Here is a 21,900-nt window from a genome sequence, read left to right as displayed (position 1 = left end):
GCTTGGAGCAACCGGGGCTGATGGGAGGTGTCCCTGCCCTTGCAGGGGGGTTGCAGCTCAATGATGTTTAAGGTCCCTTCCAACTCAAACCTGTCTGGGGTTCTATGATACTCAATCCACTGGGAACTGAAATAGTTAAGATGCTTTTTCAGCACAGCCCATGAAGCTTGCTGGAAAGAGTTACTGGAATCTGAAGTCTGGCCAAAGCTGGTCACTATTTTTGCAAAGCAAAATGATGGCAAGAGGCTTAGTTATCATTGCTCCAGTTCTGTCAGCTGCTCAGAGCAGCAGTGCCTTCTGTGCCAGCATGTAGTTTGGATGGTGAACCAAGACATGAAAACTCAGTGTGAAACTGTTACACAAAGCCAAGCAGCAGGTATGAGCCCAGCAAAGATGCTTTTAGAGGCACATTTCCTCAGGCAATGGTCAATCTCACATTAAGACAGCTTCAGATTTATGCCGGATTATAATTTGGAAAGTCTGATTTACCCTCATGGCTCCACCACAGATTTTCTGTGCAACTTGAAGCAAGTTACCTAATATTCCCACGCACAGAGCTCTTGCTGTCAAAAACAAGGAAACAAATTTGTCACTCTTCTAAATCTGGCCTGTGTCAAATGCTTAACTGCAGCAGATTTGGGCCTTGTTGGGAGAAGAGGTGACCATCCAAGTACCCCAAGTTCTTGTAGAGATTTTGGGGCCCTAGACAATGCAGCATGGCTTAGGTCATGATTCATCTGCTCTATTTTATGTAGCTGTTTCAAGAGGAGTTCAAGAGCTGCCCACTCCTCTCTGCTCTGGCTCAAGTGAGAGCTGAGCAACCAGCTCAGCTGGAAACAGTCACAACACAGATACAAATGGAATGACAGGAGAGGACTCCAAGCCCAGGAACCTGCTCAGTACTGAGCCTTATTACTTTTATAATTTTGGCAGACCACCTGAAGACCTAAACTCCAGGTGTCCCACACTATACAAACACAGATTGTGTCCTAAAGATACTACAGTGGAGACCTCAGTTTGGTTTGGGTCCTGAGATACCACCATAAACACGCAATTCAGCTAAAGCTTGTGAAATATGTTTGACCATCTCAATACATGGAGTATCCACCAGTAAAAATAAAACACAGAAGGTGTCACTGTGCAGGAAGCATTGCCAATTGTAGCTCAAACTCCCTGAAATCCTCCCTGATACCTGATCCACTATCCCTGTGCAACTGTGGTCTGCATACTACAGCAGAGCACATATAACCAAAAATGGGTCTTGGATGTAGCTTCTCCAGCCAAACTCACCTATTACTAGGAAACAAAGAACTGTCATTTGCAGAACTCTGAACTGGGTGAAAACAGAGGTTCTGACAGTGATAACTTGTCAGGATTTAATAGTTGCTTCACCTCTGTGCTGAACATATTGCAGGACAGCAACAAGGGAGGACAACACCTAAAATATTCAAATTCATAGTCCCATTGTAAGCTCAAATCTACCAGAGGGGTTAAGCTGAGTGATTTTCCACCAAAAATATGAAGAGGCCTGTCCACAACCTCTCCTGCTGCACCTGGAAATGGGCAGGGAGACAGTAGAGAGCAGAAACATCTTACACCACTGCAACACAATTTACTAGAGGACATTTTTCAATGCCTCATGAGACAAATGCAACTTGCCACTACAAAAATGTATGGATTTATGTTGCTTTAACATGCTTCCTGTCTGGGATTGCTGCTATCAGCACTTGGCTGTCGCTCCGTAAAGCACAGATCACATAGAATCGTATAGAATCACAGAAGGGTTTGGGTTGGAGGGATCTTAAAGATCATCAGGTCTAAACCCGCTGCTATAAGCAGGGACACTTCCCACTAGACCAGGTTGCACAAAGCCTCATCCAACCTGGCCTTGAACACCTCCAGGGAGGGGGCATCCACAACCTCCCTGGGCAACCGATTCCAGTGCCTTACTCTCCTCAGGATGAATTTCTTCCTGATGTCTAACCTAAATCTCCCCTCTTTCAGTTTAAAACCATTACTCCTTGTCCTATCACTGCCCTCTCTGGTGAAAAACCCCTCCCCAGCTTTCTTGTAAGCCCATCAGGAACTGGAAGGTGCTATAAGGTCCTCCTGGAGCCTTCTCCAGGCTGAACAGCCCCAACTCTCTCAGCCTGTCTCCAGAGCAGAGCTGCTCCAGCCCTTGGATCATCTTTGTGGCACTTTTCTGGACCTTCTCCAACAGGTCTGTATCTTTCCTGTGCTTAGGGCACCAGATCTGAACACAGTATTCCAGGTGTTCCTTCTGTTTGATTCACAGTTGCACATGGTGTATGAGTACTCAAGCTCTACACCAGCCACCAGCAAAAGTGCTTCTGCCTGCTCTAGAAACTGGAGCTGTCTCTTGTAGCACCAAACTTCTGTGCACTGAAAACACTGGAATAGGCAAGGTTGACAGGACAGCAGGTCCCTTGTACTTGAAGCATGCAAAAGCAGACAAATTTTGAAGTGTCAACTCTTTAGAGCCAGTGGCAGTGCAGAGGGTCACTTTTAGTGTCTTATTCTCAGTGGCTGATTTCTTCCATTATTTTGTCTTGGATTGATACAAGAGTCTGATTTTATTACCTTCTCAGGGAGTATTAAACACTCATGATGCCACCAACATACCACTGGACTCGTCTGGAAAAAAGTACTCCAGTAGCTCCACAGGCTTAACTACCACCTTTTATTTTTGGTACAATTAAATACTTAAGTTACACACAAGCAAATAGAGTGTGTTAGTGGTGAGGACCTCTGTTCTCTCCCTGCATTATGCCTTCCAACAAATAAATCCAGGGCATGGTTATTACATGTGTCTGTTAGGATCAGTTGTCTGTTGATCACTACAGGTCATGGAACAAGGCCATTCTATGAGTGAATTTGGTATTTAGCACTTGGAATGAATGGCTCCTCAATAAAACACTTCTTCTCTGACCTAACAGTTGTGATTTTCTGAGTCGAGGGCATGATAAAAGGGCAAATAAACAACCAGGAGACTTTGAAAGCAGCAAAGGACTGAAATGGAACCATCCAGACCTGAGAAGACATTGAAAAAGCAAGCAAGATATGCTCTGGGATGTGTTTTTTTCCCCCAGATGTTACAGAATTCTCTTCCTTAACACTATCTCTGTCTTCATGGCCTACGCGATCAGCAGACTGTAAATTTCAGGGCACCAGTTCCTTGGCAGGAATGGTTTCGGAAATTAAAAAGCACTGGTTTGGCAAAATAAAGCCAAATTTAGTGAATTTCCCTCCCCCTCGACCACAGCCCTTAAGCTAATATTATCATATCCCCTCCCACACCCAGTGCCATTATGTCAGCCACAGCGAGGCAGGAGGCAGAGCCTCAGCCAGAGACCACAGGAACTTTGTAGGCTTCTTTCTCCATCTCCAGAGCACAGCTGAGGAACACAGCTCACACTGCCACAAACCCTGTGTTTTTGAACAGAAATGTTCCTTTATGAAGTCCTGGTGAGGTTCTTTATTCAGGCATCCAGCTGCAAGTGCAGGTGCTCAGGGCTTCCAGCTCTAAGGGAAGGATTTTCGGATCACTCAACACTTCTTGTTGCAAAACATCTATTGTTATTACTACAAAGTAGTTTGTTTTTGAGGAGAGAGGAAGAGTGACACCTATGGGTGTTCATCACAAATTCCTCTTTCTTCTCCAGCTTCAAACTGTTCTGCTGGACTTAACCACATTTCAAGTAACAAGAGGGACTGAGCTGAGCTCTTCTGGGCTTTGTAATGTTATTTTGCTTTTTTAAAAACAAGTGCTTGTGTAACAGATAATCAAAGAGTAAGAGATCATCACCTTCAAGGGAGGAAACTGCTCAGAAAAACACTGCAGTTCTCAGCCTAAGGACCTCAAAGACCTTTGATTACTTCATGGAAGTCTGATGCCACCACTGTCTTGTTTTCAATGCACGTTAATGCTTTGCACTTGCAGCTGCTTTCTCCCTTTGCTCTCCAAGTGCTTTGCAAACACAATTAACCATCATCCTGCTGATTCCCAAAGTGGGAGCTGAACTGAAGCAGCGCAAAGATGCTTTCTGGGAGCAACTGCACCAACTCAAGACAGACCCTGGCTGCAGGCCAAAATGACTCTGTGATTACCTGTACTGCTCACTGATGAGACATATCCGGAGAAAAAAGGGCAAAGCTGCAGGCTACACCTCTGCATGGAGCACCCTGCAACCCAGCTCATGGTTGACTGCTTAAGGCCATGCAGCTGGATATGAGACAAAGCTCCTGGTTCCCTGCCCTACTTTCCATTTATGAACTTTTGTCCAGTTCTGGAGCCCTCAACACAGAAAAGACAGAGCTTTTGAAGCAAGTCCAGAGGAGGCCACAAGGATGACATAGGGCTGCAGCAGCTCCGCTATGAAGCCAAGCTGAGAGAGCTGGGGTGTTCAGTCTGGAGAAGAGAAGGCTCTGGGGAGACCACAGAGCACCTTCCAGTGCCTGAAGGGGCTCCAGGAAAGCTGGGAAGGGGCTTTTTACAAGCACATGCAGTTACAGGCCAAGGAGAAATGGTTTTAAGCTGGAAGAGGGAAGATTTACGTAGACGTTAGGAGGAAATTCTTGGCTGAGACACTGGAAAAGGTTGCCCAGGGAGTTTATGGCTGCCCCATCCCTGGAAGTGTTCAAGGCCATGTTGGATGGGCAACCTGGTCCAGTAGGAGGTGTCCCTTCCCATGCAGGGGTGTTGGAACTACATGATTTTTAAGGTGTCTTCCAACCCAAACCAGGCTGTGATTCTGTGATTCTATGATTAACTTGCTTCTCAACTATAAAGTGACTGAATATGGCAAAAAAAAGGTCTCCCTGGAGCCTTCTCTTCTCCAGGCTGAACAACCCCAGCTCTCTCAGCCTGTCTTCAGAGCAGAGCTGCTCCAGCCATCGGTTTATCTTTGTGGCCACCTCTGGCCTTGCTCCAAGAGTTTAGATAAAGCCTTGACATACCTTAGATAAGCATTTAATGTTCTGCTCAGATGTAGTTTCAAGACCTTCACCTCAATGCTTCCAGAGGTTCAACACCTGAAGGGCTTTGATGATGCTGCCCTTAAATCCCATTAGAACATATTCCCAACCTCCATAGCCTTCAAAACTGCTTTTACTGGTAGAATTCTTCCCTTCAATGACACTTTCCTTCACTTCCACACCTTTACACTTCCCCTCTAAAGGTCACCACATTGTCTTCTAACAGAGCCTAAAGATCCTGAGCTATTTAACTCTGCTCTGTGCTTTAGAGCAATGAGAAAAAGTAGTGCTTGGAAAACCCCTGGGAGCAACTGGAGAGACACCAATCCAACCAAGATGAGAGGCTTTACTCAGGTGCAAAGGATTCCAAGGTTGGTGTTCAACAGTGAAGAACCAGCCCTGGAGAAACAATTCCTAGAGAGCCTTTTATGTGAAGTATAGCAAAATGTGTCTTCAATAGGAGTGCATGATCAACAACCCTTCATCCTGATTTTAGGTTTTCTGAGTCTGGCTACAAATCACAATTATAAGTGCTGAAAAGCTGACATTTAGGGAAGGAACAACTAGCCCTGCTGAACAGATAACAGAGGTACAAAGTGTATGCATGCATGAGTAATAGATTGCTGCTACTTGTTACAACAATGACTGATAAATACTCTCCCTTAAAATCTTCCAAGAGGTCATCACTGCTTCAGAAAATGCTTGTTTTTTGATAAAATGATAGATTGTGGAGAAAAGCTCTTTTATAAATGAGAAAGGAGAATGATTAAATGGTGAATAGTCCATTTTGGTTTTGAATAAGCCCAAAGAAGATATTTCAGTCAAAAGACCTTGATTATATTTTGGTTACAGAAGCAAGTTTTGGTCTAAAATTGTGTATATATGTGGTGACTCCTAGCAAGGAAAAGGAACAGCACTTTTATAGGAATTAGGGCATGTAACTTAAAATTATTAATGACTGGAATGATGATTAAAGAGGCCTGACTCTGAGGGATGAGGTGCTCAGCAATTATTGGGGAAAAAATCAGGCCAATTCATGCCCTGTCAGTTTGACATTCAGATCCTCTCACCACCCACATGACCCCACAAATTCACCCCAAATGATTTTAACTGGCTTAAAAATTCTTGGCTTGGTGTTGTATAAATAAATACATACCAGAATTGTCTTTTGAGCTCTAGTTAATCTTGAAAGTGCTTTGTTTTGTTTTAAATAACACTGGCCATTGAACACTGTTTCTGGTCCACCATCTAGCACAGAGAATTGCAGCAGATTCTTAAATTAACCTTCTGCAAAGGTTAGAATCTCACTTACCCAATTGTCTTTTGGTTCATTTTGATTCATAGATTTTTTCTGAAGGAGTTTTCATTTTTAGCCACTCAAGTCACTACTAAGATTATGGGACTCTCAAATGCACATTCAGAAGGTGCCATATTCTAATTCCCAGGTATAAAATAAAAGAAGGGGGCTGGAAAACTGCAGGGTATGAGGCAATGGAATTGGCAAAGACCTCATCTGACACTACAACCAAGCTACAGGTGGAATATCAAAAAGATGCCAGAGAAGAAAAAACAAAAGTATAAGTTTAATCTTCAGTCACATCTGATGTGGCTGTGATCATCAGAAGTAAATCTGTTTTAACCTCCTTGGCTTTTTCCATTGGTTCATTGGTTCAGATCAACAACAACCCACAAAGAGGGATTCTTCACTAGATGTTCTGAACATCAGCTAGGAGAAAAATTCATCCTTGAGAAGAGAAGGCTTTGAGGAGACTTCACTACCATGTTCCAGTACTTAAAGGGTGGCTTCCAAGGAGATGGAGACTCCCTATTTACAAGGAGTCAGATTGAAAAGACAAGGGGTCATGGGCACAAGTTGCTCCTGGGGAGATTCCAACTGGACACAAGAGGTAAATTTTTCACCATGAGGACAGTCAAACCAGATGGTCCCTGAGGTCCTTTCCAACCTGGCTTTCTAGGATTCTATGAAAATCCTTAAAGAGCCATTTAGAGGAAAAATATCAGACTGGATGACTTTAGGTAAGTATTTCTTTGCTAGAAAAATCTCCAACCTATTTCCCCTTTATCAATTTGCTGGGTTGCATACTTATTTCCTAACTACAGGTTCTCTCCCTGTGCTTATAAAACACTTTGTTCAGCTTTGTGGATGTTTCTGAGATAGAACTGCTACTCCTCACTAAAAAGAGGAAGATAGTATAGGGAAAATACAAAAAGCTGGAAGTTATGTAATTGTTAAGCTTCTTAATCTTCAGAAAAAAACAAAGTTACAGTTAAGGATTTTCCTTGGGTTTTAATCTCATCAATATATTTTGCTTCTAATCCCTGATTTGATCAAAATAGCTGAAAACAAAGATAAATCTATCAGTGTATTTTAATAACAGGCTTGATTAATTTTTAAAATATGGCTATCTACACTTAGGTAGAGGAATACTTTGTTAAGGACAATGACTGTGTTACTGATGGTGGAAACACATGTTATTAAGGAAGCAGAGGGAGTGAAACAACTCATATCTAAGTCATCTCAACTTATACCTGTTTCAGTTCTTTTGCTTCTTCCTGGGAGATCTTCTCTTGCTTCTGCAGCTGAACCTGGTCATTGTCCATCCCTTCTCTGCTTCCCACTGGAGAGCTGGGCTGCACCACTCCTCCCAGCAGTCCTGTGGCTGGAAGAGAAATTCCCATGGTCAGACTTCCATCTCCTGTACCAACAGGGGGGACTAGTGCTGGTTTAAAACTGCTTGACCTCTGCTTTGCTCCACAGTACTTTGTGAGGGACAAGCACACTCAGAGAAGCCTACACCAACCTTGCCTGTTAAGCCATGTTCCTCTAGAAAGGATTTAAGCTGTATTTTGTACAACACCTAACCTGGAGGTGACCAGGCTGCTGACAGATGACATTATTAAAGGCAGCATTTGCAGCATGGGTTTGTTTTGGGCTGCAGGGATTCATCTGAACAGCAGCAACACACTCCCAATCACACACACAGTAATTCTCCACCTGCTGCGTCTTCTCTCTTTAGTCTTTTTAATTAAAGAGTTTGAAAGTGATGGATCAGGGACAGAGCCCAGGGATCAACTTAGCAAACCCCTGAAACAGAAGGGCAACACTAACAGCCACCCCCAGCTAAGCAGCATGGATCCAATCCCTCGTGTAACATGCCACCTGTCCTTTATTTAAAGCATCAGCTCTTATTGCAGTATCTGATACTACCCAGTAGGGTAGCAGGGCTGTGCTACAAGGAAAGGTTGTTATTTCTGATGCAGATGGGTGCTAAACACCCCAAACACACATCTTGGCACCTAGAGGTGCTTCAATCATCTCCGAAGCTCTCCCACTTAAAGAGGTACCAAGAAGGAAGCTAATTCTGCTGCTGCCACTTGTCAGCACATGGCATGACCCAGCACAGGACAACAGCAGCAGTTCTTCTGTACATCAGGACTGAAAGCCTGTCAGATGCCAGAGCTCACTGCCAGCTCCAAGAGCTGGTGCCCAGCTGGCTGGCCAACAGACAGGGTACACCCGACCTCTTTGGATAGCATTACCTCCCTGTGAAAAGGGAGACAAAAGCTAAACCAAAAGTACCAAACCCTAAATCCCTCTCAAGTAATTACTTGCAAACTCATAATCCCTGGAATTATTTGGTTATCAGCCTGAGAGTCACTGGACTCAGGCACCATCAAGATTTAAGACAAGCAAGTCATTCACTGTGCTAGTGTTACCCTGGGCAAATGCTCCTTGTTTTCAGAGGGGCTAAGAACCAGGCACTGAAAAATGCTGCTTGTGGTAAATTACTGTCCTGGTCTCCCTCAGAAGACAAAGTCAGGAGGGAATGACAGACCTTCCTATGGCAAGACAAGATTCTTTGTGTTTCTTATCAGCTGAGTGTCACCATCTGCTAATTATTTCATTAAAAACAAGAAATCTATCCATTTCACTCCATTAAATCTTGCTGATGACAGTAACAGGAGGGGGACATGACCAAGGTGCACAAAAAGAATGAGACGAGGAAGGAGATCTGGCATTTCCCAGCAATTTTCTGGTTTAAAAAAAAACAAAGGGAGAGAATTGAATGGAAAGGCAGAAACATGTAAAAAAGTAATTTTGTTTCATTTGTGTGACACCCAGTTGGACTGTGAGACTTGCTGTCACCATGTGAGGACAAGAACCTACCAAACCTCTGAACAAAGTGCTGGAAACTCATAATAATAACTCGTGGTCACAGGGGTAAGCAGGAAAAACTCAGCAGCCTCAAAAGGGCTAAAAACTTGTGTCTTCAGCTACAGGATAGAGAAAGCACTGCCCTAGCTTGTGACACAGCAGATGCCCTCTAGGATTTCTTACACTTTTTAATCCTGGGTGGATGTTATGAGCCATTATTGAGGACATTGTTGGCCAGCAGGTTATGGGAGGTGATTCTCCCCCTTTACTCAGCTCTCATGAGACCCCAGTTGGAGCACTGTGTCCAGCTCTGGAGCCCCCAAAATAAGAAAGATATGGAGCTCCTACAGAGAGTTCAGAGAAGGCCACAAAGATGATGGGAGGGCTGGAGCAGCTCTGCTCTGGAGACAGGCTGGGAGAGTTAGCGGTGTTCAGCCTGGAGAAGAGAAGGCTCCAGGGAGACCTTAGAGCACCTTCCAGTGCCTGAAGGGGCTCCAGGAAAGCTGGGGAGGGACTTGGGACAAGGAATTGTATTGAGAGGACAAGAAGTAAAGGATCAAAACTGGAAGAGGAGAGATTTGGCTAGACATTAGGAGGAAATTCTTTAGTGTGAGGGTGGTGAGACACTGGAACAGGTTGCCTAGGGAAGCTGTGGAAGTCCTATCCCTGAAAGTGTTCAAGGCCAAATTGGATGGGGCTCTGAGCAGCCTGGTCTAGTGGGAGGTGTCCCTGCCCATGCAGGGGGGTTAGAACTAGATGATGTTTAATGTCCATTCAAACCCAAACCATTCTATGATTCTATGATGATTCTATGATTGACCCAGCACAGAAGAACTTCTGTTGCACAACAATCCTCATTGTTCTGTCCCGAGCATTCATATACTCATGCAGTTTGGTCCAAAAAAAAATACAGTCAGAAAAGACATGCAAAGCAGCTAAAAATATTTTCAGATAATCTGGTGTGTATAAAACTCTTCAAAAATTCCTTTTCTAGCTGGAATCAAGCCAAAACTCTTAGGAAAGATGTGAGGGTCTTTTTGTATTTACTTATATAAATATGTAATGTGCATAACTTTGAGGCAGGAGCAGGATAAACAGACAGGATCCAGATGACACTGTGAGAGTTGTGGAGATGTTCATGTTTCTGAGCTGCACCACTGAGGGAGTCTGCAGAAACAGATGTACCTCTGCTGCAAGAATATTTCTCCTCTAAGTCTTTGAATCAACACTCACTATCTGAAAATATATGCATGTGTTTTATGTGTACACAGAGGCAACCATGCCTGACACAGGCTTTTTTCTCCCCTGCTTTTAGGGAAGGAAAAAAATAAACAAATTTTAAAAAAATTAAAAAAAAATCAGTATTTCCACCATGTGAGCAGCCATGGAAAAACCAGGTTAAAACACAGTCCGTGAGTGCCACCTTGTGACAGGAGACAGACGGTGACAGCCTCCAGGGAAGGAACAAACAAGGGTTTTGGTGGAGCTGGAGAAGTCAGGATTTCCATAACCTCCAGTTTTCTTTAGTGACTTTTCCAAATTAAACAGCCAAAATGCAGGTGGGGGTAGGAGAGCAATATCCTTGACTCACTGACTCAGATGCAAACAGAGCAGAGCAGTGGGAAATTAAGCACAGTAGGGCTGTATAACCAATTATTTTATGTAACCAGCCTTAAGACCATCAGGAACTGAACACCAATTTGTTGGAATAACTCAGTGCTTAAGAAACCAGCAGGTTGTTTTTCCTCTAAGTTGTTGTGCTGACATTTTAGTGCTAGGTGCCCAGGACTTACTTCCTTAAAAATTAACAAGCTTTTCCAAGCTATGGCCCTTGACTACTCATCAACAAGAGGACATTATCCTCCCTGTTGAAGTCCAGGTTTAGCTTGTTGCACAGAAATAGGTTCATCTATTGTTTTATTGTATCGTTTTTCTACTTGTTTTTAAAATACTGGCAGCAAATCCTTCCAGTGTTTTTTTCTTTTATATTCACAGTTAGGAAAACAGGAGTATTCAGGCGTGTTGATAGAAATAAATTCCTAACAGACAAAAATTCACCAGCTCTCCAAATGAATCCAGGGTTGGATTACAAAAATATAAAAACAAACCCCCCCCTGGAATTTTAGAAGTAATAGTAGTAAGGAATGTCATTCTTATTCTTGTGAAATGGTTTCAGTCTCCACTGTGCTTTCTTAAAGCAATTGAACTGTTGCATTCATCTAGTCTGAGACCTAAAATCTCCTAAATTCAAACACCTGAACTTCTTAAATATCAAAATTCTGTTTTTTAAGATATAAAATTAACACTATATTTATCCCATACATTACTTAAAAACTTGCTGGAAAGGAAATTCAGTTTAAATTTTCAACAATTAGCTGAACAACAGGTTCAATATAAATATGATTCCAGCTCCAAAGTGCTGAAGGAAAACCAGCAATGCCAGAGGATTCTGAAGCATGAAGTCAGGAAAGAAGAATGAAATTCTAATGACCCTTCTCCACAGGCACAACACTGAATTGGTGACCAATGGAAAAAGAATGACACTGTAGTTAAAACACAGGCCAGTAGCTGAAACTCAGATTAAGCTAATCCTTTCACTAAGTGGTGTGGAGTTAGTGACAACACCAGCTGAGTGCTCAATGTTAAAGAGAGCTTGGCATGTTCCAGCTGACAGTCTCCTGAGGGACACTCAGCTTCAGCATCTACAGTCACAGGTTTTGCTAAGGTAGTAGGGAGAAAAGTAAATCCAACCAGACTAAGTGCCAAACACCTCTGTCATCTCTACTTTCTCCCTCTTGACAAGAGAGTCTAGCAGTCATTTCTTGCATTTTATCATCACGGTCTCACCCTTGGGGCAGGGGGGAGAAGATTTGCTTTGTAAATATCATACACTATTCTGAGTTTGAAAACCACGTGGAAACTTTTGGTGCTAGTGTTAGTGCTTACAGATGGATTGCTTTCTCTGTCACATACCTGCCTGCCAAATGGAGGTCCCCAAATCTACCTGAGGAGACTTCTTGGCACCAACAAATCCAAGAGCATCTTCTAAAAACTGCATCTTCTTGCTAAACTGCATCTCCAGGATGGGGATTGCTTCTGGCATCTTGGCTGACAAGAGCCGGTAAGAGGTGTCAGGCTTCCCAATGAACCTCTGGCGGACACTGATCTCATAGGGTGTGTGGACTCTGATATCATCCACATCCTTCGACTCAAACCGGTGAATGACCTGAGAGTTGCAGTCACTGATTTCCAGGCCAGAAGCAAAAAGTGTGAGTTTTCCTGGCTTGACATTCGAGTCTGTTCTGTGGGTGATAATAACTGGAATTCTAATTAGGATTCCTTCCTGGTTCTTCGAATCGGAAACTGTGGCAGTTTCCTTTGGCTTAGTTTCCAGTGGTGCTTTCCAGAGCTTGCTGCTAAACGGCCACCAAGAAGGAGATTCCAGCTCAGTCAACAACCTAGCAGAGAAAGGACAGTGTTGGAAGAGTGAGAGCCAATAGGAGTGTCGTGCTACCCCATCAGTTCAAAGCAAATTACCACAGGCACCAAGATTTCTTAATACTGAATCCAGCCCCCTGTTATCCCACTCCTCAAACCTACTCCCAGCTTACCAGGATCCATCCATCTTAAAAACCAGTTTTTCTTCATTTGCTCACATGTTGGAAGGCAGGCCCAGAATCTCACTGTTCTGTTGGAAGAAATCCAACTTCCAACTGGATTTAATCAGGCCAATTTTCACGCATCTGTTCTTCACCTAACACTGCCTTTCACCTCAGTGTTTCCACACTGGCCATCACCACCACTGCCTTTTTCTGCTCCTTTCTACCTCAGCCCCATAGTCTGATGATACCACCTTTTGCTTTGCCGCCACTCCCAAATTCCTGTTGCCAGTTAAAACACTAAGAGTGGAGGTTGAGGCTGAAAAGCCCAGCAGAGACTGCCACTGGCATCCAGACTCTGTCTCACCATCAGTGTTGGTCAAGCTCCCGACAGGCCTTCTTGCTGGCAAACTGATACTTAAAGGCAACCAGACTCACCCTGTGGAGGAATTAAGCAACTGCTCTCCAGGAAGACAACTGAATAGCCAGAACTAACAGTGGAAGCCAAGCCCCTTATTTCTAAGTTTACCAGTTGCAGGCAAGAGGATGCAGCACACTGTTAGGAAGACTCAATGACATGGGGGACATGATCCTTCTGTTCTTTTTTCTATCAGAATAGCCCATGCCCTTGTCTGGGGTCCTCCCCCAAGAACAGATCATGATCACAGATCTCCTTGGGTCTAAGCCTCCCCAGACTCTTCCCACATTAAAAAAAGGAATGAAAAAAAGGTGGTGGTTTTGACTTGATGTTCCATGTGCTGTGCTGTCTGTCTGCTAGAATCCCCCTCCAGGTTTAGACAGGAGGTAGAGGCAGAGGCACAGTCAGCACCTTTCTCCCACTCTCCTCTCACCCCCTGCCCATCACCCAAACACACCTCCCTGCCAGAGGATCCTGTATTTCAGGATAACTCAGCCTCAGTGGCTGAAATTTTGGGGTCAACTACATATCTCCTTGCACAGCCAACAGTAACTTCATATCTGAAGAGACGACTCAGGGGGGACCTCATAGTGACTTTTCACGAGGGCATGTAACAATAGGAAAAGGGGTCATGGCTTCAAGCTAGAAAAGGGTAGATTTAGGTTGGACACTAGGAAAAAGTTCTTTACTGTGAGGGTGGTGGATCACTGGAATGGGTTGCCTAGAGAGGTGGTGGAGGCCCCATCCCTGGAGACATTCAAGATCAGGCTTGATGGGGCTCTGAGCAATCTGTTCTAGCTTGAGATATCCCTGCTTATTGTAGGGGGGTTGGACTAGATGATATTTATAGGTCCCTTCCAACCTAATACAGTCTATGATCTGCATCTGCCCCTTCCCACAGTGCAACCAACCACCTCCTCTCTCACTGACCAGCAGCCTCTGGTGCCCACTTCTGACCTGAGCAGAAGTGGCTCATCTCCAGTTGTAGGCAGGCATAGGAAGATGCAACTCAAGTCAACTGCTCAACCAACTCTACTCAGTCCCCACTGAAAAACATCCCACAAAACAATGCAGCCTGTGGGCCAACAGCCTGAACAGGAGGTTTTAAATGGAGGTTTCACAGCCCACCCATCAGTCACTGAGCAGAACAAGAAAAACACCTCTGGAACAACAAGGGCTTCTCTATTAACTAACAGGAGGGAAGAGGGTCCCTTTAAACCAAACAAATAAAAAAGCTCTTCAGAAATTCAGATCAGAATTGTGTGTGTGTCCCCTGCCCCATAAATACTTTAAAGACTACCTAGTGATGAAGCATGTGCCACTGCCATGGCAGTTGTAGTAGATGCTTCTCATGAAGCCAGACCACATGGAACAAAATATTTAAGGAAACACTGTCATCTTACAGATGCTACAAAGACTATTTACTGACTTAAATCTTAGAGACATAAGCCTTAAAAGACCCAACTAAAGAGTGCTACTGCTTCATTGCTATTTTGGAGACAGCTTGATTTAATTTGCTTTTAAGTTTACTCCAGGAAGGTTCTGCCTGATATAATATGCATCACAGCAGTGCTGCTCTCAAGAGACTTTGTGTAATGATTTATTTTCCATGAGAGAATCAGAGTGTGTCTACAGAAGACCTTGCAACTTAAAAATCCTATTTAAGTTGGCTGCAGACATAGTCTAATCTGCAAGAGGAAGCTCTAACTGAACACGCTTTGTTTACCAGCCATCAAAGTTCTCCACCAGCTTCAAAACAAGCCTAGTTAAAGAAATTCATCTGCTAAGAAAAGCAGAAGAAGTCACACTGGGAGTCAACCACTACATTCATGGATAGCGGAGGCAGAATGAATTGTTCCAAGAATCTACTCCCAAGTAAAGCATGAACATTTCTGATATTTATGTAGATAGCATACAAGATGAGAAATGGGCCTGGAGCTCTCCGTTGCCCTCTGAGAATGCTTTGACACTCCTTAAAAAAAAAAAAAAAAAAAGGAAGGAAAAAGAAGAAAGAGACAGACCAAGGGAGACGTAACAGAAAGTTCTACAATAACAGAATGTGAAATGGCACAGTATTGCAGATTTAGGGCTGAATTCTGAAACTGTGGTGTTCAACTTAAGTTCAACACAGGGAACGACTGAAAAAGCTTTGCTAGTACACACCATCTTCTCAAAAGAGAGCCATGCTCTAACCTACCTGCTGCAACTCAACAGAAACAAATGACCTGATCTCATTTCCACAAAACACAAAGTGCATTTTTTGTCCTTGTGGTGCATGAAAAGAGTTACAAGGTACTTCAGAGCAACAACAGCTTCTGCCTGTGTCCTAACCTATGAAAACTGATGACATTCCTACTACAGTATCACAGAATCACAGAATGGTTTGACTTGGAAAGGACCTTAAAGATCACCCAGTTCCACTACCCCCTGCATGGGCAGGGACATCTCCCACTAGAGTAGGTTGCTCTGAGCTCCATCCAACCTGCCCTTCAACACTGCCAGGGATGGGGCAGCCACAGCTTCTCTGGGCAACCTGGGCCAGGGTCTCACTACCCTCACATCCAAGAATGTCTAATGTCTAACCTAAATCCCTCTTCCAGTTATGATACATTATCCCTTGCCCTTTCACTACAAGTTCTTGTAAAAAGCCCCTCCTCAGCTTTCCTAGTGCCCCTTCAGGTACTGGCAGGTCCCTACAAGGTCCTCCTGAAGCCTTCTCTTCTCCAGGCTGAACAACCTCAACTCTCTCAGCCTGTCCTCACAGGAGAGGTGCTGCAGCCCTTTGATCATCTTCATGGCCTCCTCTGGACTTCCTCCAGGAGCTCCATGTCCTTCTTAATGGGTTCACTTCATCACATTCACCATAAGAAAAGCATGTGTGTTCACTTACTGAAAAGCAGCTGCAATGTGACAAGTCCAAACCTCCATTTACACTGTGGTAACTTATTCTAGATATCTTTAAGCCTTAATTTTTATAATTTTATCCCTTCCCCCATCTCCTCCCCTTCTTCCCCAGGGACTGACATCCTGGCTGTGCAATGTCTGATTCACAGTCAGGATTTTTGTGCTTCACAGCCTTCACAAAGGCTCCAGCCAACTGGCCTTCCACCGAGGCATCTCCCCTCTGTCAACAAACTATACGAGTGGTCCTTATATACAAAAGAAAACTTGCAACCAGATTAGCTTGTCCTCTAACAGTAACATATGAAAAAGGAATCAGAGAAAGTGGCTTGCTGTTTATTTTTGGTCTTTGAACATCTGCTAGCACGTCAGACTCAGCCCTGCTTATCTGCATACAGGTCCACTGAAAGCAGCTGCAGATACCCAGACATTCACAAGAACAGAATTAATCATCCAAAAAAGCCCACACAAACAGGCAAGATAAAGTTAATCTAAGTTTTAAATATATGAAAGCAGACAAAGGAGCCTGGTTCTTTTTATGAAAGACACCCCATCACACTGGTGTGATGTGTATAACCTCAGACTGAAGGGGGCCTTCAGAAAAGCTGGGGAGGGATTTTTCACGAGGGCTTGTAGCGAGAGGACAAGAGGAAATGGTTTTAAACTGAAAGAGGGGAGATTTAGGCTAGACATGAGGAGGAAATTCTTTAGTGTGAGGGTGGTGAGACACTGGAACAGGCTGCCTACAGAAGTTGTGGAAGTCCCATCCCGGGGAGCGTTCAGGGCCAGGCTGGATGGGGCCTGGAGCAACCTGATCTAGTGGGAGGTGTCCCTGCCCATGCAGGGGGCTTGGAACTCAATGATCTCTAAGGTCACTTCCAACTCTAACCGTTTTATGATTCTATGAACTAGAAGACACAAAAGTTTGTTACCTAAGTTTCATTCTGCACAAAACCTGCACAACAGTCCTGCATGATATTATCCATGTAGATACTTCCCATCAAGTTCCTAAAGAAAGCAAGAATCCAAGAGCCTTAACAGACATTAGCACATTTATATGTGTTAACAGTCTGAATTACCTAATATGTAGCAACCAAATGAGCTTCAATCACTTTCTTCCCCACATTGGTTAGGGACATGAAGAAAGATGTCACCAGTTTAAGAGAAGACTTGGGGCAGGGGGGAAGTAGCTTTATGAGGTAAAAAACCCACACAAACTATGCTAGAAAAGTGTTAGAACTCAAAAAGCACAGTGCAATTAAACCACAGTTTTGCTAATGGCTTCTGGGCTGTGTTTTAGCCTGTGAGCAAGTTGGCCAAACTCTTCATATTGTAGATAAAAAGGAATCTCAGCTAACATTTGGTCATTGCTCTCCTTTATTTTTCCATTTTTAAATCAAAGCATCCAACTCCACAGCCTCAGGAGGACAAATAATACCTCCCAGTGCATTTTAACCCAAAACAGAACTCTCTTCCAAAAACAATGAGCAGGTATTTATTTTCCTACTCATTGTTTATTGCTACAGAACCCTCAGAGCTATTGCTGAAGCTTTCAGTTATCTTGGCTTTTCATTAAAGAGGATGGAGAGTATCACCAGAATTATTGTGAAACCAACACTTTCTTTTAGACATGATATCCATCTAAAAACAGGTGCTTCTTCCAAAAACAACTAGTTTGAACTTTATTGTGTTGGTTTCCTCATGCAGGTGTCAGAGCTTCCACAAAGACACTCATAGCTACATGACAATACTACTCTTAGCCTTGCTGTCCCTTTTGGATTGCTACCAAGCCCAACTTGCAGCATAGAAAGTAGAAAAGAATGTTTCATTTTGAATGTTAATAATTTAAAAGTAACTTCAGAATGTTCTGATTAAAGCACCAAGCTTTTACTATTCATATGAGTTCTGCAACAGCTCAAGTTAAGCAAAGTCTCAAATGTGCTCCAAACCTCTTCTTTCAGCTATCTAAAGGCAGCACTTGGTGGCTATGCTTTTTTTAATCCAGTGGTTCAAGTGCCTGACTAAGCCTAGTCCAGTCTCTCCTCTTCTTGCATTACCACACTCTGCAGATGAAGCTCAGCAGCTCAGTGTTGCTCAACATACAAAAAGGATGGGGACTAGCTGGAGAGGGTTCACAGAAGGGCCCCAAGGATGATGAGTGGAGGACCTGCCACATGAGGAGAGGCTGGGTTTGTTCAGCCTGGAGAAGAGAAGGCTTCAGGGAGACCTTATTACCATGTTCCAGTACATAAAGGGTGGCTACCAAGAAGATGGAAATTCCCTGTTTACAAGGAGTCAGATGGAAAAGACAAGGGGACATGGGCTCAAGTTGCTCCTGGGGAGATTCTAATTGGACACAAGAGGTAAATTTTTCACCATGAGGACAGTCAAATATTGGAATAGTCTCCAAAGGGAAGTGGTGGATTCCCCTACATTGGACAGTTTTAAAGACTCATCTTGACAGGGTGCTGAGCCATCTCCTATAAACTATAGTAGTACCTGGAAAGGTTGGACCAGATGATCCTTGAGGTCCTTTCCAACCTGGCATTCTATGAGCATTGCTGATTTTTTTCCTCAAAATGTATTTATTACACCTGGACTTAAAGGCAGGGACTATTCCATACAAGGTTAAAAGCAGCTTTAGAGCACAAATAAGGAGCACTGTTCTACGACCATTTCCCTGACTATATCAGTACCACAGAGCAAACAGTTTGTGATGTGTGTAGTTGGGAAGTAAGTACTTGTGAAGCAAAGGGTAAAAATAAAGCCTTCAACTACATGCACTTGGTCTGTAAAAAGGCAGCCTGAAGAGTACAATCCACATGAATTGAAGATTAATTGGCAGCTAGGCCCTGAAAACTCTGGAAACCTGTCTCCAAGTCAGCAGCCCACCTGCCATATTTAACTTTCCCTTTAAAAAGAACCAGAAAAAACAGAACTGCAGTTGTGTTTGCTGTGGAACAGCAAAACAGGATGGTCCAGGACTGGCAGTATTAACCAAAGCCAACTTCCAGTATTTTTCCTTCATGCATATTATAGGACATCTAATAAAAATATGAATGCCATACCTTGTCCTTCAGTGAGGACATTAATTTCCATCTCTTTCCACTAACTAGCTGCACCTTCTCTCAAAACTTCTAGGCTGTTAATACTTTAGAGATCTCTACAATTTCTGCCAGTTGTGGTTAAAACTCACAAGTGCTTGAAAAGTTATTTGAAGGACAGTGGACAGGTATAAACACACAAACAACTTCATCAGGGTGAAAATACGTCACACAGAAAGGAGCACAGAAACATCTTATAACAAGAACTAAATACACAAAAGACCATCATGGGCTTAAACTTTCAGAGAAAGTCACCAGTTTAGCTTCCTACAGTGAATCTCTTCAGTTTCCTCTGTGAATCTACCTCACAAATTTCAGGTATAAACAATACAATCCCATAACCACCTCTCAGCTCAGAAGATGTTACAGGTACATACCTGTCTGCTACATCCATATCCCCTTCAATTTTGTTGAGCCCTCTCATGATGTTATCAAACTGCTCGCCCTGGTAATGCAGCACTTTGGCCGTGTCCTCCAGTCGTTTCTGTGATCCAGTCAACAACCCTGTCAGTTCTTTTCCCTTTGTTGGCTGCAAAGCTGCTGCTTCTGCTCCTGCACCTTGGCTTGACAGCAGCTGCTCCCTCCAAAAGTGCTCAAGGATGTTGAATACCACATTTCTGCTGGGTTGCAGAGAACTGAACCAGTGCTTGGTGTTCTTCTCTAAGATGGTAAGGGAGCTGAAGATTAAATTTGAAGATTCCTTCTTGATCTCACTGATACTGGAAAGATGGAAGTTGATCAAAAGCTCCCCAGTCTTGTCAGCTGTGAACTTGATGGCAACAGGAGTCAGTGAGAGTCTGCCAGAGACCCATTGTTTGCTAGTGTCCAAGTAGTAAGAACAAGGCCAGCTATGGATACGGATGTCTTCGTTCATCAGCTCGCCGTTCAGATCCTCTTCAAGAGCAATGCTCTCAAAGCCAGAAGGAGAAACTACAATAAAAGAGAGAGAAAGAAGAAAAAACCAACACAAAACAGGAACAATCCTTAGCAACGTCCAAAAACAGACATTAAAGTACACTCAAAAATAATCCCATCCACAGCTGGTTTCCAGTACTTTCACTGTAACATTTCAGGTGTGTATCTAACAGAGATTGGGAAATAGCTGTAGATGGGTTTCAAAATGTGGTAACCATTTCTAACCATCCAAAAAATTCCTTCAGAAAGGCATTGTTGCCCACTCCATAACAGTGCTGCCTCCCCTTTTTATAATGTTCTCATCACGTTCCAGCAAGTGATTTACAACAGCATAAACCTGAAATGACTATTGCAATAATGTCCTGGATATTTAGTAACACCAATGCTGTTCTGGACAAGGGAGGTGCTTTATAATTAGATTAGTCTATATGTTTACATTAATATATCCATAGTTGTGGTTTTTGGTTGTATTTTTTCGGGGAATCTACCAAAACCAGAACCATAAAAAACCCTAACTTTTCTGAGTCTTTCACATACCCTTTTTAACTGGAAAGTGATCATATGAAAATGTTGCCATTCCCCACCTCATCATCAGAAGCAGCTTCCCACAGACCAACAGGTACTCAAGAAAATACAGATCTACAACAACCACAACAACCTGGTCTTTCCCCTTCCACCCTGATATCTCAACACTCAGATACACTAAAAACACAACCAGAATGTCTACCCAACGTATTCAACAGCACAGGTGAAAGCAAAATCACTACTGCCCAGAAATCACAATCACTGAAGAGCAGAAACACCCAACCACAAATGGATAAATACTGTCCAGAAATCACTATCTCAGACCATCACTCTTGGTCTCAGCAGACTTGCAAGAACTACCTACCTGATAAAACCCAAGTGGATAGCAGAATTGCTGGTAGAACAATGTAGCCAAAATAAACCCATCGTATTTGTTACAAGAAATATACAATGTAGCTGAGTTAGTAGCAAAGATGTTTGAAAATAGGAGTTTGGGAAGAACTGGAAACAACTTAGCAGTGCTGCTGGGAAAATCCTGGCTGACCCAAGTGGAAGTTAAGATGAAAAAGATGCCATGGAGGTGCTGAAGTGGTGCTGCTGGCCTGGTATGCAGAGCAACTCCTCCCCCACGACAGCAGAGCAAGCTGCAGCAGAACTGGGAGAGGCTTAAAAGAGCCAGCAGAGCTGACTGCTCACTCAGCACGAAGGGACACACCATTCAGGGCACTGGTGATTTCATGACACCTCAGTCACAGGATGTGTTTTCCTGGGATCCCATGATGCTATTGGATGACAAAATATTAATCCTACAAGGCTTGCTCACTGGTCTCAGGAATCCCAGCAAGGAAACCTGCAGCTGTCACATGCCTCCAGCCTGACTTGCTTACAACAACAATCCCAATTTTTGGAACTGTAAATTAAATGAATTTTATCTGAGTGGCATCTCTCCAGACTTCCAAAGAGACTTCTTGTACCTAAGGGTCAGATTGTTTCCTGTAACATCTCCTTCATAACGTGACAGCTTGGAGCATGAAAACCAATTCCATTCCCCCATTAATCTATGTAATGGTGATTTAATTACTCACATATTCATTATCTTCTCAAAGCCTTTGATGTATCATAGCCCAATTTACGGATTAGTACCATAAAATTATCTCAAGGTGTTCTGCTATTTGGATAGTACAATCAATGGGACAAGCTCCACCAGAACATCCCCAGGTAGGTCGGCACTTTCACTAATTGCAACTTTTGACTTCAGTACCACCT

The 21,900-nt window shown here is 43.4% G+C and overlaps 1 protein-coding gene across 3 annotated transcripts in view; it reads right to left on the bottom strand.

Annotated features, from left to right (window-relative positions):
* The window catches only part of SNAP47 (synaptosome associated protein 47), a 35,131-nt gene that overhangs the window by 6,969 nt on the left and 6,262 nt on the right, over nucleotides 1-21,900 (bottom strand). For all 3 annotated transcript variants that reach the window (XM_051612684.1, XM_051612683.1, XM_051612685.1), the window contains 3 exons: nucleotides 19,572-20,124; nucleotides 12,146-12,630; nucleotides 7,546-7,676 (listed from right to left, as the gene is read on the bottom strand). In XM_051612684.1, the coding sequence (XP_051468644.1) occupies nucleotides 7,546-7,676; nucleotides 12,146-12,630; nucleotides 19,572-20,068 (1,113 nt within the window). In that variant the 5' untranslated portion in view covers nucleotides 20,069-20,124. The remainder of the gene's footprint in view (nucleotides 1-7,545; nucleotides 7,677-12,145; nucleotides 12,631-19,571; nucleotides 20,125-21,900) is intronic.

This window comes from Apus apus, chromosome 2, assembly GCF_020740795.1.
Source record: "Apus apus isolate bApuApu2 chromosome 2, bApuApu2.pri.cur, whole genome shotgun sequence".
NCBI lineage: Eukaryota > Metazoa > Chordata > Aves > Apodiformes > Apodidae > Apus > Apus apus.
Note: the sequence above shows the minus strand (reverse complement) of the source record. Positions and strands in the feature narration are given on the sequence as shown.